Here is a 17217-nt window from a genome sequence, read left to right as displayed (position 1 = left end):
CAGTGAACAACCTGGTCGAGCAGCTGTTCTAGAAATATTCGGTGACAAATGAAAAAAAGGGAGGGTAGGCTGTCATTTTAAAGTTACGGTGGGACGAGAAAGACGCAGGTCTCCCGCCCGCACTTCAGGTTTCGCTGCTGTAAAGCCGGTCTCCTAGGCCCGCCCGGCCGCCCGGGAGGACAGCCCACGTGGCGCTCCCAGACAGCCCGCCGCGTGGGGCCAAGGCCTGAATCACCCTCCCTGCAAACCTCCAAACTTTCCGTGTGCTCGTCCCGTCTCAAGACCACCGGCCGAGCACGCTGTTACTCTTGGTGCCCAGGCCTTCCGCGACCCTGGGCGGCACCAGACCCAGCGTGTCCACTATTCCCGTGCCCGGGACCGTCGAGCGCGTCGGCGCGCGTCCCCCGTCCCGAAACCAACAGCGCCCGCCGGCCAGGGTCCGGCCGTACCGAAGCTCCCGGCCCGAGCCCTGAGGTCCCCCCAACCCCGACCTTGCTCCACCTACACTCGCGCCTGGGCGCCCGTAAGTTGAGCACCACCCCACATAGCAGTGGCAGGGACAGAGAGCCGGGACCGCTCCACTCACCCAGCTCTGCGTGGTGCGCGCGGCAGCGAGCCAAGCGGACGGCGGCGTGGGTTGGGGGCGGGGCGGCGCAGCGCGGCGCGACGTGCGCACGCTCCGGCAGCCCCTCCTGTTGGGCGCCCTTCTCCACGCCCGCTGGCCGGCTCGCAGCGGGTGGGAGGTGGGTTGCTTCTAACTCCCAGAGGCAGGGGTATGTTGGGAGTTCAAGCCCGCACATTTTTTTCCTCTGGTGCGAAAGGAAATGAATGAGGGTTTTTCTTGAATTGGGGCGGGATGAGGCTCAGGATTTGGGGACGTGCTCCAGTACCGCCCTGTTCCTTTAATGAATGGAGAAACTGAGTCCCGAGGGAGTAAGTGAGCTGCCCAGGTTTAGGTCGCTAGCGGTCCAAGTTCTCCATCTCTGTACTTTGGGGCTCTCTGCTACACTGTGCTGCTTTGTACTAAGTCAACTATAATTAATATCGTGTTGCTCCCGGAGAGAGAATTAATCCTGATTTAAAAGGATGCTGGAAATTCTTGCTACTGTGGCTGTAGAAGAAAAGAACAAAAGTAATTATTTGAGTAATTTCTGCCTAACACTCTCTCCTTTTGACTCATTATCAGGACTTTTGGGTGGGGAGGCTGACAACAGGAGTTGTCAGGGGATCAATTGCTCACCTCTGCTCTGGCCTGTGCGTTTCATAGCTCTGTAGACAAGCAAAGGGGTCACAAAGAAAGCCCTTATTTTAAGGGACGCATGAGCAAACGGGAACAAAGTTTACCCTTATTCAACACTTGTCCAAACTAACAATAATCGCAGCCAGTAACGAATATTTCTAAAAATGAATGCATAAACTGTGATGAAATAATTTGTATAGGAGTATACCTAATGGGATTTTCACTTGAAATTTCAGTTAATGCCCCCAAACAGGAGACAATCATAATACTTTTGTTGAGCACCTACCGTTTTCCAGACACTTTTTAAAATTTGTACTCAAACTTACTAATCCATACAAAAATCTATGAGAAGGATGCTACAGTTATCCTCATTTTGCATGTGAGGAAAATGAGGCACCAAGAGACTAAGAGTCAAAGGTCACAGAGTACACCAGTCAGAATGGCCATCATCAAAAAATCTACAAACAATAAATGCTGGAGAGGGTGTGGAGAAACGGGAACCCTCTTGCACTGTTTGTTGGTGGGAAGGTAAATTGATGCAGCCACTATGGAGAACAGTATGGAGGTTCCTTAAAAAACTAAAAATAGAACTACCATATGATCCAGCAATCCCACTACTGGGCATATACCCAGAGAAAACCATAATTCAAAAAAGTACATGCACCCCAATGTTCATTGCAGCACTATTTACAATAGCCAGGACATGGAAGCAACCTAAGTGTCTATCGACAGATGAATGGATAAAGACAATGTGGCACATATATACAATGGAATATTACTCAGCCGTAAAAAGAAACGAAATTGAGTTATTTGTAGTGAGGTGGATGGACCTAGAGTCTGTCAGAGTGAAGTAAGTCAGAAAGAGAAAAACAAATACTGTACACTAACATATATATGGAATCTAAAAAAAAAAAAAAAGGTTCTAATGAACCTAGGGACAGGACAGGAATAAAGACACAGACGTAGAGAATGGACTTGAGGACACGGGGAGGGGGAAGGGTAAGCTGGAATGAAGTGAGAGTCGCATTGACCTGTATACACTACCAAATGTAAAATAGATAGCTAGTGGGAAGCAGCTGCATAGCACAGGGAGATCAGCTCGGTGCTTTGTGACCACCTAGAGGGGTGGGATAGGGAGGGTGGGAGGGAGATGCAAGAGGGAGGAGATATGGGGATATATGTATGCATATAGCTGATTCACTTTGTTATACAGCAGAAACTAACAACACTGTAAAGCAATTATACTCCAATAAAGATGTTTTTTTTAAAAAAAGATCACAGAGTAAGAAGAGGTAGAACCAAGATTTTAATCTAGTCAGTCTGGCTTTAGAGCAGGCTTTCTTAACCTGGGCATTACTGACATTTGGGGCCAATAATTCTTTCTTGTATGGGGCTGACCTATGCATTGTAGCAGCATCCCCAGCCTCTACCCATTAGATGCAGTAGTGCCCGCACCCAATTTGTGACAGCCTAAAATGTCTCTAGACCCTCCATAATTTCTCTGTGTGGAACTACTGTGTTAGTAGTAACCCCTACTCAGCTTTTAACCTCACACTGTGCTGCAGTTACATTCCACACTTCTCAAGAGGAGGACCTCAACGTTGCCCTATAGGACTCACTAAAATAGGTTCCATGACCATCACCCACATTCAGAGTATGTAAAGAGAAGACTGGACATTGAAGGGCAATCTGTGGCAGTAGGGGATATATGGGAAGAGAAGAGCATCAGACTAGTGGAGATTGCTGTAGCATTTCTCTTCCTCCCCCAAGCCAAGTGACAGGGACTCCAGAGCCCAGCAGAGAGACTGAGGCATCTGCAGAGGAGTACCTGACCTGCTGCTTGCTGAGCTGTGAACCAGCTGGTCTGTCCTGGGGATGCTATCAAAGAAGAGGCCGGTGTAGTTACAAAGTTCTTGGATCCCTGAGACATGGCTGTGGGAGCTGGGGGATGGTTTGTGGACAGAGACAAATGGCTGCTTCTTGCCGGGAGGATCCTGAAGGAGGCGGCACTCTGAGGCCAAAAGGCAGCATGAGGCAACTGCTCTAACACCCTCTGTCTTGTCAAGGACCCTTGAGTATCCTCTGGGTGGAGGGGCTGCTGTGGAAAGTATCAGTACGTGGGCTTGGTCCATCGGGAGGTACCCTGCCAAAGAGAGTGACATAGCAGGTGATGAAGGCCAAGCATTAGAAAGCAGTGGGGTCCACTGGCACGGACAGGAAAGGAGGTATGGGGCCACAGGAGGTCAGTCAGAGATCTCAAGTTTAATTTTAATGCAGCCCAGTGTGTAGACCTCCAAAAGAACCTTCACCTGTATCCCTTGAAAGCTTCAACGTTTGAACACCCGTTATCAAGGCCAGCTACATAATTGGTGGGGCTCAGTGTGAAATGAAAATGTGGAGCTCCTTGTTCCAAAGGTAGGGGAAAAGTGTCATTAAAGGTTCTAAGGTATAAAAGGGTTCCTTTCTTTTGCAGCCTCTCTCTTCACTATGATGGCGGTGTTTTCAATTTGCTATTTAGTGTCATGCTCTAGGGAGCATAGGAATACTTGAAAGTGAGTGCAGACCTTCAGGAGCACTGGAGGGCCCTTCAGTGCCACTTGGACCCATGTATGCACAGGAGCATCTGTCCCACAGGCTGTCGAGGTCCCCCACCTGCTGAACACTGGTCCAGCACTGCTGTACCCTGGCCGGGGTGGAGAAACCAATCCCTGATGCACTGGTCATGGTCCCAATCCACAGCAAACCAGCAAACCTCAGGAGATTGCAACCTTCCACCCAGGGAACACTCCTTACCTGGGTTGGGGTAATGAGAGCCTTGCTGTAGTCCAGTCACCCTCCAAACACAACAAGGTGCTACCTGCCCAGGATGGTTACAGGGTGTGGGATGTGCGCCCTGACCCAAGCCACCCTGCATCTGTGAGGCTTCTGACGGGCAGAGGGCAGCCGTGGGCTTCGGGCGGGGCAGGGAGAGGGGGCCAGGAAAGCGAGGTCCAGAACCCATCTCACAGGGAGGGAGGCAGAGCTGCACAAAAGGCTTCACTTAAAAAACAAATTCAGATTACATTATTAACAACTATAAGATAGCAACTGCAGAGCATTAAACTCCAAGGTTAAGGCCCTGTGTGAGGGCACTGACTGCATGCCCGGGAAGCAGACCCTACCTGCCAACCAGAGGACATCAACTAACTAAGCTAAAATACATGTCATTCAGTAAAAGATTTGCCAACTCTTTCCCTAATCCTCCCCATGCATTCCTTGCCCCTAAACCTGGTAGAATGGAGGAGGGTGGGAGAGAGGTGTGTATTAAAGATTAGATTCTACGTTCTTCCTTGGACCGTTTCCTCAGTTCAGGGTGCAGGCCTGAGCTGGGAGAAGGGAAAACAGACTTGAATCAGTCTAGGCATTATAACTGAAAATTATTATCATTGTTATCAAAGTGAGTATTATCTATGTATGTGCTTGTTGATTGATTGATAATTCAAAGTATCCAAAAAGCAATGGGATTCACCTGAGAAGTCAGCAAGGGGCAGAGAAGGAATAGCTAATAAAGCATGTTTGACAATAATTGATGAAAAATACAGCCATTTTCTACCTGTACCTCCAACAAGTTCCGATTGTTTCACATAAAACTATGGTTCGGGAATATGATAAATGGGTAACCAAGTAGAACTCACCGGAAATTCTCCACCAGGAAATTCACTGCATAAAAGGGGTAAGTGATAAAGTCATGAGAGAGTAATTTGAAATGGGTTATTTGTGTCAAGATGGCATATTGATTACTTAGTGACTAACATGAAATTTAATTGCTTTGATTGCCCTTTTGTACAAATGAGCAATAGTCATCTAGATTGCATTAATCTAGACCAGGATATTATCCAAAATCATCAAAGTAATTAATTCTGCATTCAAATCCAAATCTTTCTCCAAGATATATGGGACTTTAAGGAGTTTGTTTTGTGGATCAATCACATTTTTAGCTTCCACCTTGGTCTTTCCTTTGCCTTCCTTTTCTCTCCTACTTTAAATTCATATTATCTTTATAAGTCGTATTAAATTATTTGAGCTCATTTTCACAAAGCTTTCTCTTTCTTTTCTGTCTACCTGAATTGCATATTTATTTAAAAGCTGTTTATCAGGTCCCGAGTGAGCCTCCTTTCACCTTGATTCGCCATTTAATTTAAATATGACCTCATCCAAGATACAACCTAATTAACAAAAGATATTTTAATCTATTTTGGGGTGATGTGATAGCTCTAAAAATGTATTTGATGAGTGGGTTTATGTTTATAACAGTTCTTTAAGGTGCAAAATGCTTGAAACACCTACATTAATATTCTCTGAAGAAGTAAGAGAAGAAACGAATATGGGTGCAACACATCCATCCTTCGGATGCCTTGTTCAGATAGTCTGCTTGGAAATATTAGAACTTCTATGTCACTTTTAAAGGACACAGTCTTGTATATCAAACCTCAGAAAGTGTTATTACTTCACAGTAGCTTTAAAAATAGTTGGTAATGACACTGTAACTTCATCTATTGATACTGCCTAAGGCAAGAAGTGATCAACTAGCAGTACAATTTTGTAGAAAGCCTTTGAAGCACTCTTGTATAAATAAGTTTCTATAATGAATTGTATTGATCCTAGGTTTAAAAGTAATAGTTCGGGCTTCCCTGGTGGCGCAGTGGTTGAGAATCCGCCTGCCGATGCAGGGGACACGGGTTCATGCCCCGGTCCGGGAAGATCCCACATGCCGCGGAGCGGCTGGGCCCGTGAGCCATGGCCGCTGAGCCTGCGCGTCCGGAGCCTGTGCTTCGCAACGGGAGAGGCCACAACGGTGAGAGGCCCACATATCACCCAAAAAAATAAAAATTAAAAAAATAAATAAAAGTAATAGTTCATCCTTCATATGACCTACCTGATAATAAAACACAGTTCAGCTCTTCCTACAACAAATTAAGTATATATATATTGAAAATAAAACTATGGTAATTTTTCCCAATGACCGTGAAATCTGTTGTCACTTGACCCCGTCATTGACCAAAAAGCATTATGATTCAGCAGTGGATTAAAATGGAAGAACAATTGACTATGTTGAACTTTTTCTGAAGCCCCAGTGTTCATGGAAAGCAGAGCAAAGGTTGAAAAATCCCCCCACCATTTTGTTTTCTGAGAATTGGCCATTTTGCTCTCACGTATTCTGAGATAAGACCCACCGCTACCCTTCCTCAGTGGATCTGACTCCCATGTTTAATATACCTCTTTGGGTTTCTCAGTCCCCTTCCTTTACTTTGAGATGTTCCTAATTATGAACATCCTTCCTGTTGCAATAGCCTGAAAAAATCATCTCCTTAATTATCCCATGCATTTTGTTTTTCGTAACTTCTTTTTTTAATTTAATTTAATTTATTTTTGGCTGCGTTGAGTCTTCGTTGCTGCGCATGGGCTTTCTCTAGTTGCAGCGAGCGGGGGCTGCTCTTCCTTGCAGTGGGCGGACTTCTCATTGTGATGGCTTCTCTTGTTGTGGAGCACCAGGCTCTGAGCTCATGGGCTCTAGAACGCAGGCTCAATAGTTGTGGCGCACAGGCTTAGTGTCTGCGGGGTATGTGGGATCTTCCAGGACCAGGGGTTGAACCCATGTCCCCTGCAATGGTAGGCAGATTCTTAACCACTGTGCCACCAGGGAAGCCCCATAACTTCTTTACAAGAGGAAAAAGAAAAGTGTTCAAGTTCTTCATTAAATCCTGGGAAGTCAAATTGCGGTTGGAAAGTGATAAGACTTTGAAACTAGGCAGGACTTTAAGTTTGATCGTGTGTTTTAAAACAGTTTTTCCAAGGGAAGAGTGGATGCCTCCATTCACAAATGAGGTAGTTGGAGTGTAACACTGACTGCTTTGCCCAAGGCCCCGCCAGGAAATAACAATAGCACCAGGTATAGAATTGTAGTTGAAATAGCAATTTCCTTACCACCGCTTTCTCTTGCTTCTTTAAGGATGTTACTTAATTTCATTGGAATTTTGACCTTCAGTATGGTAATAGAATTAGATATAATTATTTTCCTCATTAATCTTCATGTTAAAAAATTATATGTATATATATGTGTGTGCATGTGTGTGATTTGAACAGGCTTATGAGTGGTACAAAACAAAATGAGACCTTACACATTAAAACTAACCCACCTGCAAGGATTAAGACAATGTAACCATAAATTATGATTTTGTAGCAACTCATATGCAACTATTTACAATCTCAGTTATTCTTCTGTTTAACGAAGATGGTTTGCGGTGCGAATAGCAGTCATGCAACGAAGCAGGATTTCAACAAATAGGACTGCTTTAATATAAGCATTTTATACAATGCTGAAACATCTTTTATATAAAAGGAATGCCAGTGGATATATATTCATATATATATACATATATGAAGGCTCTGCTTTGGGGGGAAAATGAACTAAAAATAAAAAAGTTCCTTTAGTTACAGTAATCTATACTCCAGAGCTTCTGGACAAATAGGTGAGTCTGACATGGCAGATTCTAGTAGCAAATAGGGATTCTTATAAAGAGAATCAATGCTGAAATTTGGATAGGGTTAGAAATTTCATTTGTTTCTAAAATAATTACACTTCTAAATATTCTTTATGTTGCTAACTGCAACCCACTATAATGGCACACAATGGGAAATAAAGCAGATATCCCACAGGAGGAGATGGGTTAAGTAAACCACAGTGTACTCATTCAGTGGGCTGCTCTGCACATATAAAAATTAGTTTGCAGGGGGCTTCCCTGGTGGCGCAGGGGTTGGGAGTCCGCCTGCCGATGCAGGGGACACGGGTTCGTGCCCCGGTCCGGGAAGATCCCACATGCCGCGGAGCGGCTGGGCCCGTGAGCCATGGCTGCTGAGCCTGCGCGTCCGAAACCTGTGCTCCGCAACGGGAGAGGCCACAACAGTGAGAGGCCCGCGTACCGGAAAAAAAAAAAAAAAAAAAAAAAAAAAAAATTAGTTTGCAGGAAAAAACAGCATAGTTGTCTATGGAAAAAAATGAAACAAATTGAAAAAAATATTGTTTATGATCCAAGGAAGAAAATCTGGCTACAAATGGCACAGTTTAGACACATTTTCAAGTATAATGCATGTTCAATAAGTCAGGGGGTGTTCATCTTCAGTTACTGTATCCCCAGCAGTGTTTAGTATGACATAAGGGTTTACATTAATCAATGAAGATATATACAAAATGATTTCATTAGAAAAATATATGTTATGCATAGAAAAACTCTAAGAATATTCATTAAAATATGAACTATTTGAGTGGATTTTTTTTTTGCCAACTGGTATTTTTAATTTTTATAATGAAATTGTATTTCTTTTGTAATCAGAACAAAAACAATAAACAAGTTAAAATATATCTTTTCATAGGTTTTTCAGAGCAGTCCTTATAAAATAGTCCTGATAAAATCGCCCATTTCTATATTTAGGCAGTTTATAGAGGTGGCTGGCTGTTTCTTAATCTTGGAAAGCAACTTATTTTCTGAAATCTTCTCATTTTATCCAAGCTTATCCCTCAGTGAACAACCACACACAGTCTGTTCCAAATTGTAATCAGTAAATGAAGTGAAAATCACAATGAGATAACTATTATATGCTGTCTGTCACTCACAGATTTCCCAGGTAGCTGTGATTTCATTCTTCATGAAATAAGAACCAAACCAGGAACGTTGTTGCTCCCCAGCAGAAACAAAGCTCACAGAAACAGTTCTGTCCTCACCATCTTCAACAAGCCACCGATTTGAGAAGTGAGCTAAAATCCTAGGAGCTTATTGTGAATGCTCTAATTAATGCTCTTGAGCAGTAAATATATTTTAGACATTTATTACTGAAGAATGCAATGACCGTGTTTCTAGACGTTAACAAAAGTTACGTTTGCTTGGCCAACAATTGTGCATTAATGCCCCTCAAGAGGAATGCCAAGTGTATGTGTCCTGTGATAGAGACCCATTTTTCTGGGCTAGATTGCCAAATGTATACAACGATGCATTTAAAATTTTGCAATGAATATGCCCAAGGGAAGTGTTAGCTGTCCTGAACGTTATAGATCAAATAGAAGAAAGAAAGCGATGTCTGAAAAACTGGAGACTCAGAAGAAGGGAATTGTGCAGATTTATTCTGTTCATTTGCAGATTTGTCTTTTTTTTTTTTGCATCGATTATATACAGAGTATATCATATATCAGAAGTAGAAATGTTAATCCAACTGTAGTATTTTGCTTAAATAATAGCTACAAATTCCCAAAGTACCACCTAGGATATTAATCTGTTCTAGATTTTGAAAATATAATCCTAAAAAATTTTACCCCCTTTAAGTCAAGCTTAAAAACTATTAAATGAATACTTACAAATTGTATTTATGGCTTATCCAATTAAACAGAGAAAGTTTTAAAATAAATTATATTAGCTCAATTTTGGACAGTTTCCTAGAAAAATATAATCCTTGGAAAGTTTTGAAAGAAATGAAAAAGTTGTATTAAGAAAATAGAATGAAGTATCCCAGAATTAGCCTGCCTATGAGGGAAGTCATAATAGAGAAAGAATTTGCCTTTAAATCTTTTGCACCCAAGAGGAAAATAAGTTTCTAGAACAGTATGTTATTCACAATAGAGAACCAAAACCAATGTTATTGGTAAACAAGCAAGATGATATTTGTCTCTTCACCTGGTATGAAATAATTCAAATCATTTTAGTTCACTTTATGGTAAAATAAATGTCAAAACACTGTAAGTAATACACCATTTAATTTATATCCCTTAATTCAATCCCAGAAATCAAAATAGGATGGGAAATATTTCATACTTCCTATCAAGAACTTATCTCTAAATGGAATCTTTTTCACAAATACTCAACACAAAAGCATGCAAACTATCAATCTACAAAATGAATGCTGATCACTGGAGGGTTTTCTACTTACCAAACATTTATTTAATACCCACTTAACCTGACTTACTTGGTTCAACCAAAGTTACTAAAGATTGCTACAGGATAGATAAATTTCATTCAGTTTTTTCACTCAATACCAAGTCTGGAAGCATCTTCAGTTGTTTTTAAATTGAGAGTCCACATCCCTTCATGGATGTTTTTTCCCTTCTTTTGATATCCTCTTTTCAGAACCCAGGTAGCGTAGTGTATACACCTCTATTTTAACATCCATTACATTTATTATTTATTGTAGCTGCCATTTCACTGTTCCTACTATGCTGTGCACTCACTGATGGCAGGAATGTCATTTTGTATTCATTTTTTAGTACATAACACCTAATAAAATACCTAGTACATGGAGGAGGTCAATATACATTTGGTGAGCAAAGGTAACTAATTAAATACCTCCAAAAAGCTAAGAAAGCTATAACTACGAGATGCTATTATTGAAGATTAATGTATTAATTTAACATTAGAATGGGAAGACTGAGTGATATTTAGATTTTTTTTCTCCCCCCTTGGTGTCAATAACATATGAAACTTAATAGTAAAATAGGATGAAAGACTTGATTGGAGATGGAAGAAGGAGGCTCTTCATGGGAATCTCAGCTGTGTGAGTGACCATGGTGCCACTTGATGCTGATATTCTACCTCAGAGGGATTCAGCACTGTTAAGTAATCTAGCACTAAGGAACAGACTCTCCTGGAATTATTGTGATAGTCCAGCTTTATTCCTCAGTTAAATGCAGACAATTTACATTTAGAAAGCAAGGAGAATCTAGATGAAGCAGTTACAAAGCCCTCCCTATGGAAACTGTTTTTCCATACTCTGCATGCCTGTGACTCTTATTTTTCTTTTAATATCTTTATTTGAGTATAATTGCTTTACAATGCTGTGCTAGTTTCTGCTGTATAACAAAGTGAATCAGCTATATGTATAGCTATATCCCCATATCCCCTCCCTCTTGTGTCTCCCTCCCACCCTCCCTATCCCACCACTCTAGGTGGTCACATAGCACTGAGCTGATCTCCCTGTGCTATATAGCTGCTTCCCACTAGCTATTTATTTTACATTTGGTAGTGTATATATGTCAATGCTACTCTCTTACTTTGTCACAGCTTACACTTCCCCGTCCCCGTGTCCTCAAGTCCATTCTCTAGTAGGTCTGCGTCTTTATTCCTGTCCTGCCCCTACGTTCTTCATGACCATTTTTTCTTTTCTTTTTTTAGATTCCATATATATGTGTTAGCATACGGTATTTGTTTTTCTCTTTCTGACTTACTTCACTCTGTATGACAGACTCTAGGTCCATACACCTCACTACAAATAACTCAGTTTTCTTTTTATAGGTGAGTAATATTCCACTGTATATATGTGCCACATCTTCTTTGATGGACACTTCCATGTCCTGGCTATTGTAAATAGAGCTGCAATGAACATTGTGCTACATGACTCTTTTTGAATTATGGTTTTCTCAGGGTGTATGCCCAGTAGTGGGATTGATGGGTCATATGGTAGTTCTATTTTTAGTTTTTTAAGGGACCTCCACACTGTTCTCCATAGTGACTGTATCAATTTACATTCCCACCAACAGTGCAAGAGGGTTTCCTTTTCCCAACACCCTCTCGAGCATTTATTGTTTGTAGATTTTTGATGATGGACATTCTGACTGGTGTGAGGTGATACCATATTGTAGTTTTGATTTGCATTTCTCTAATGATTAGTGACGTTGAGCATCCTTTCATGTGTTTGTTGGCAATCTGTATATCTTCTTTGGAGAAATGTCTGCTTAGATCTTCTGCCCATTTTTGGATTGGGTTGTTTGTTTTTTTGGTATTGAGCTGCATGAGTTGCTTGTATATTTTGGACATTAATCCTTTGTCAGTTGCTTCATTTGCAAATATTTTCTCCCATTCTGAGGGTTATCTTTTCGTCTTGTTTATGGTTTCCTTTGCTGTGCAAAAGCTTTTAAGTTTCATTAGGTCCCATTTGTTTGTTTTTGTTTCCATTTCTCTAGGAGATGGGTCAAAAAGGATATTGCTGTGATTTATGTCATAAGTGTTCTTCCTATGTTTTCCTCTAAGAGTTTTATAGTGTCTGGCCTTACATTTAAGTCTTTAATCCATTTTGAGTTTATTTTTGTGTATGGTGTTACAGAGTGTTCTAATTTCATTCTTTTACATGTAGCTGTCCAGTTTCCCCAGCACCACTTATTGAAGAGGCTGTCTTTTCTCCATTGTACATTCTTGCCTCCTTTATCAAAGATAAGGTGACCTTATGTGCGTGGTTTATCTCTGGGCTTTCTATCCTGTTCCACTGATCTATATATTTCTGCTTTTGTGCCAGTACCATACTGCCTTGATTACTCTACTTTTGTAGTATAGTCTGAAGTCCGGGAGCTGATTCCTCCAGCTCCGTTTTTCTTTCTCAAGATTGCTTTGGCTATTCGGGGTCTTTTGTGTTTCCATACAAATTGTGAAATTTTTTTGTTCTAGTTCTGTGAAAAATGCCACTGGTAGTTTGATAGGGATTGCATTGAATCTATAGATTGCTTTGGGTAGTATAGTCATTTTCACAATGTTGATTCTTCCAATCCAAGACATGGTGTATCTCTCCATCTGTTTGTAACATATTTGATTTCTTTCAACAGTGTCTTATAGTTTTCTGCATACAGGTCTTTTTTCTCCTTAGGTAGATTTATTCCAAGGTATTTTATTCTTTTTTTTGCAATGGTAAAGGGGAGTGTTTCCTTAATTTCTCTTACAGATTTTTCACCATTAGTGTATAGGAATGCAAGAGATTTCTGTGCATTAATTTTGTATCCTGCTACTTTACCAAATTCATTGATTAGCTCTAGTAGTTTTCTGGAAATATCTTTAGGATTCTCTATGTATAGTATCATGTCATCTGCAAACAGTGACAGTTTTAATTCTTCTTTTCTGATTTGGCTTCCTTTTATTTCTTTTTCTTCTCTGATTGTGGTGGCTACAACTTCCAAAACTGTGTTGAATAATAGTGGTGAGAGTAGGCACCCTTGTCTTGTTCCTGATTTTAGAAGAAATGGTTTCAGTTTTTCACCATGAAGAACGATGTTGGCTGTGTGTTTGTCATATATGGCCTTTATTATGTTGAGGTAAGTTCCCTCTATGACTACTTTCTGGAGAGTTTTTATCATAAATGGGTGTTGAATTTGGTTGAAAACGTTTTCTGCATTTATTGAGGTGATCAAATGGTTTTTATCCTTCAGTTTGTTAGTATGATCTATCACATTGATTGATTTGTGTATACTGAAGAATCCTTGCATTCCTGGGATAAACCCAGCTTGATCATAGTATATGATCCTTTAATGTGGTGTTGGATTCTGTTTGCTAGTATTTTGTTGAGGATTTTTGCATCTATGTTCATCAGTGATATTGGTTTGTAGTTTTCTTTTTTTGTGACATCTTTGTCTGGTTTTGGTATCAGGGTGATGCTGGCCTGGTCAAATGAGTTTGGAAGTGTTCCTCCCTCTGCTATATTTTGGAAGAGTTTGAGAAGGACAGGTGTTAGCTCTTCTCTAAATGTTTGATAGAATTTGCCTGTGAAGCCATCTTGTCCTGGGCTTTTGTTTGTTGGAAGATTTTTAATCACAATTTTAATTTCAGTGCTTTTGATTGGTCTGTTTATATTTTCTATTTCTTCTTGGTTCAGTCTCGGAAGGTTGTGCTTTTCTAAGAATTTGTCCAATTCTTCCAGGTTGTCCATTTTATTGGCATAGAGTTGCTTGCAGTAGTCCCTCATGTTTCTTTGTATTTCTGCAGGGTCAGTTGTTACTTCTCCTTTTTCATTTCCAATTCTTTGATTTGAGTCTTCTCCTTTTTCTTCTAGATGAGTCTGGCTAGTGGTTTATCAATTTTGTTTATCTTCTCAAAGAACCAGCTTTTAGTTTTATTGATCTTTGCTATCATTTCCTTTGTTTCTTTTTCATTTATTTCTGATCTGATCTTTATGATTTCTTTCCTTCTGCTAAGTTTGGGGTTTTTTTGTTCTTATTTCTCTAATTGCTTTAGATGTAAGGTTAGATTGTTTGAGATTTTTATTGTTTCTTGAGGTAGGATTGTATTGCTATAAACTTCCCTCTTAGAAACACTTTTGCTGCATCCCATAGGTTTTGGGTCGTCGTGTCTTCATTGTCATTTGTTTCTACGTTTTTTGGTTTTTTTTTTTTGCGGTACATGGGCCTCTCACTGTTATGGCCTCTCCCATTGTGGAGCACAGGCTCTGGACACACAGGCTCAGTGGCCATGGCTCACGGGCCCAGCCGCTCCACAGCATGTGGGATCTTCCCAGACCAGGGCACAAACCCATGTCCCCTGCATTGGCAGCTGGACTCTCAATCACTGTGCCACCAGGAAGCCCTGTTTCTAGGTATCTTTTGATTTTCTCTTGATTTCTTCAGTGATCTCTTGGTTATTTAGTAGTGTATCATTTAGCCTCCATGTGTTTGTATTTTTCACAGATTTTTTTCCTGTAATTGATATCTAGTCTCATAGCGTTGTGGTTGGGAAAGATACTTGATATGATTTCAATTTTCTTAAATTTACCAAGGCTTGATTTGTGACCCAGGATATGCTCTATCCTGGAGAATGTTCAATGAGCACTTGAGAAGAAAGTGTATTCTGTTGTTTTTGGATGGAATATCCTATAAATATTAATTAAGTCCATCTTGTTTAATATATCATTTAAAACTTGTGTTTCCTTATTTATTTTCATTTTGGATGATCTGTCCTTTGGTGAAAGTGGGGTGTTAAAGTCCCTTAGTGTTATTGTGTTACTGTCGATTTCTCCTTTTATGGCTGTTAGCATTTGCCTTATGTATTGAGGTGCTCCTATTTTGGGTGCATAAATATTTATAATTATTATATCTTCTTCTTGGATTGATCCCTTGATCATTATGTAGTATCCTTCTTTGTCTCTTATAACAGTCTTTATTTTAAAGTCTATTTTGTCTGATATGAGAATTGCTACTCCAGCTTTCTTTTGATTTGCATTTACATGGAATATCTTTTTCCATCCCCTCACTTTCAGTGTCTATGTGTCCCTAGGTCTGAAGTGGGTCTCTTGTAGACAGAATATATACGGGTCTTGTTTTTGTATTCATTCAGCCAGTCTGTGTCTTTTGGTTGGAGCATTTAATCCATTTACATTTAAGGTAATTACCGATACATATGTTCCTATTACCATTTTCTTAATTGTTTTGGGTTTGTTTCCGTAGGTCTTTTCCTTCTCTTGTGTTTCCTGCCTAGAGAAGTTCCTTTAGCGATTGTTGTAAAGCTGGTTTGGTGGTGATGAGTTCTCTTAACTTTTGCTTGTCTGTTATTTTCCTTTGAATTGGAATGAGATCCTTGCTGGGTAGAGTAATCTTGGTTGTAGGTTTTTCCCTTTCATCACTTTAAATATTTCCTGCCACTCCCTTCTGGCTTGTAGAGTTTCTGCTGAAAGATCAGTTGTTAACTTTATGGGGAATCCCTTGTATATTATTTGTCGCTTTTCCGTTGCTGCTTTTAATATTTTTTCTTTGTATTTAATTTTTGATAATTTGATTAATATGTGTCTTGGCATGTTTCTCCTTGGATTTATCCTATATGGGACTCTTGCGTTTCCTGGACTTGATTGACTATTTCCTCTCCCATGTTAGGGAAGTTTTCCACCAAAATCTCTTCAAATATTTTCTCAGACCCTTTCTTTTTCTCTTCTTCTTCTGGGACCCCTATAATTCGAATGTTGGTGCAATTAATGTTGTCCCAGAGGTCCCTGAGACTGTCCTCAATTCTTTTCATTCTTTTTTCTTTATTCTGCTCTGCAGTAGTTATTTCCACTATTTTATCTTCCAGGTCACTTATCTGTTCTTCTGCCTCAGTTATTCTGCTATTTATTCCTTCTAGAGAATTTTTAATTGCATTTATTATATTGTTCATCATTGTTTGCTCTTTAGTTCTTCTAGGTCTTTTTTAAAACTTTCTTGTATTTTCTCCATTCTATTTCCAAGATTTTGGATCACCTTTACTATCATTACTCTGACTTCTTTTTCAGATATACTGACTATTTCCTCTTCATTTGTTTGGTCTGGTAGGTTTTTACCTTGCTCCTTTATCTGCTGCATGTTTCTCTATCTTCCCATTTTGCTTAATTTCTGTGATTGGGGTCTCCTTTTCGCAGGCTGCAGGTTCATAGTTTCCATTGTTTTTGGTGTCTGCCCCCAGTGGGTAAGGTTGGTTCAGGGGCTTGTGTAGGCTTCCTGGTGGAGGGGATTGGTGCATGTGTTCTGGTGGGTGGGGCTGGATCTTGTCTTTCTGATGGGCAGGGCTGCATCCGGTGCTGTGTTTTGGGGTGTCTATGAACTTAGTATGATTTTAGGCAGCCTCTCTGCTAATGGGTGGGGTTGTGTTCCTGTCTTGCTAGTTGTTTGCCATGGGACATCCAACACTGGAGCTTGCTGGCTGTTGGGTGGAGCTGGGTCTTAGCATTGAGATGGAGATCTCTGGGAGAGCTCCCGCCAGTTGATATTACACGGGGCTGGGAGGTCTCTGGTGGTCCAGTGGCCTGAACTCAGCTCTCCCACCTCAGAGGCTCAGGCCTGATACCAGGCCGGAGCACCAAGACCCTGTCAGCCACACGGCTTCTGAAATGTAGTCATGTTCTCCATTTAATTTGCAGCTCCTTGTAGAAAAATGATCAGCCAACAATAAAGACTGCAGCCGGGCAGTGCGCTCTGTCTGTCTCTCTGACTCTCTTTCTCTCTCTCTGTATACAGTCCAGATGTCTCAGTAACCGCTTACTATCACAAGGCTGTGTCCTTAAGGCAGCTTTTGGTGTTGGGGAGGCAAGCAGAATGCCGACTCTCATTGATGTAGCCAAATTCTCCTACGACCTTAAACTCTTTCCTAGATGTGAATCAGTTAACTTTCAAATCTTTTTTGGGCCAAGAGAAGTGACTTGCTGACTCCAGTGTAGTCTAGTACCATCCAATTTAT

At 40.7% G+C, this 17217-nt stretch overlaps 1 protein-coding gene across 10 annotated transcripts in view; it reads right to left on the bottom strand.

The window, feature by feature from the left end:
• RIOX2 (ribosomal oxygenase 2) overlaps window positions 1–17217 on the bottom strand; it is a 43324-nt gene that overhangs the window by 25894 nt on the left and 213 nt on the right. For 2 of the 10 annotated variants that reach the window (XM_059065704.2, XM_059065705.2), the window contains exon 1: window positions 506–598. The exons of 1 other annotated variant lie outside the window; for it this stretch is intronic. In XM_059065704.2, the coding sequence (XP_058921687.1) occupies window positions 506–546 (41 nt within the window). In that variant the 5' untranslated portion in view covers window positions 547–598. Of the gene's footprint in view, window positions 1–501; window positions 812–17217 lie in introns of those variants that run through there. 7 more of the 10 variants (XM_059065707.2, XM_067034867.1, XM_067034864.1 and 4 more) reach the window with 7 other exon arrangements.

This window comes from Kogia breviceps, chromosome 5 (genome assembly GCF_026419965.1).
Source record: "Kogia breviceps isolate mKogBre1 chromosome 5, mKogBre1 haplotype 1, whole genome shotgun sequence".
NCBI classification, from domain to species: Eukaryota; Metazoa; Chordata; class Mammalia; order Artiodactyla; family Physeteridae; genus Kogia; species Kogia breviceps.
Note: the sequence above shows the minus strand (reverse complement) of the source record. Positions and strands in the feature narration are given on the sequence as shown.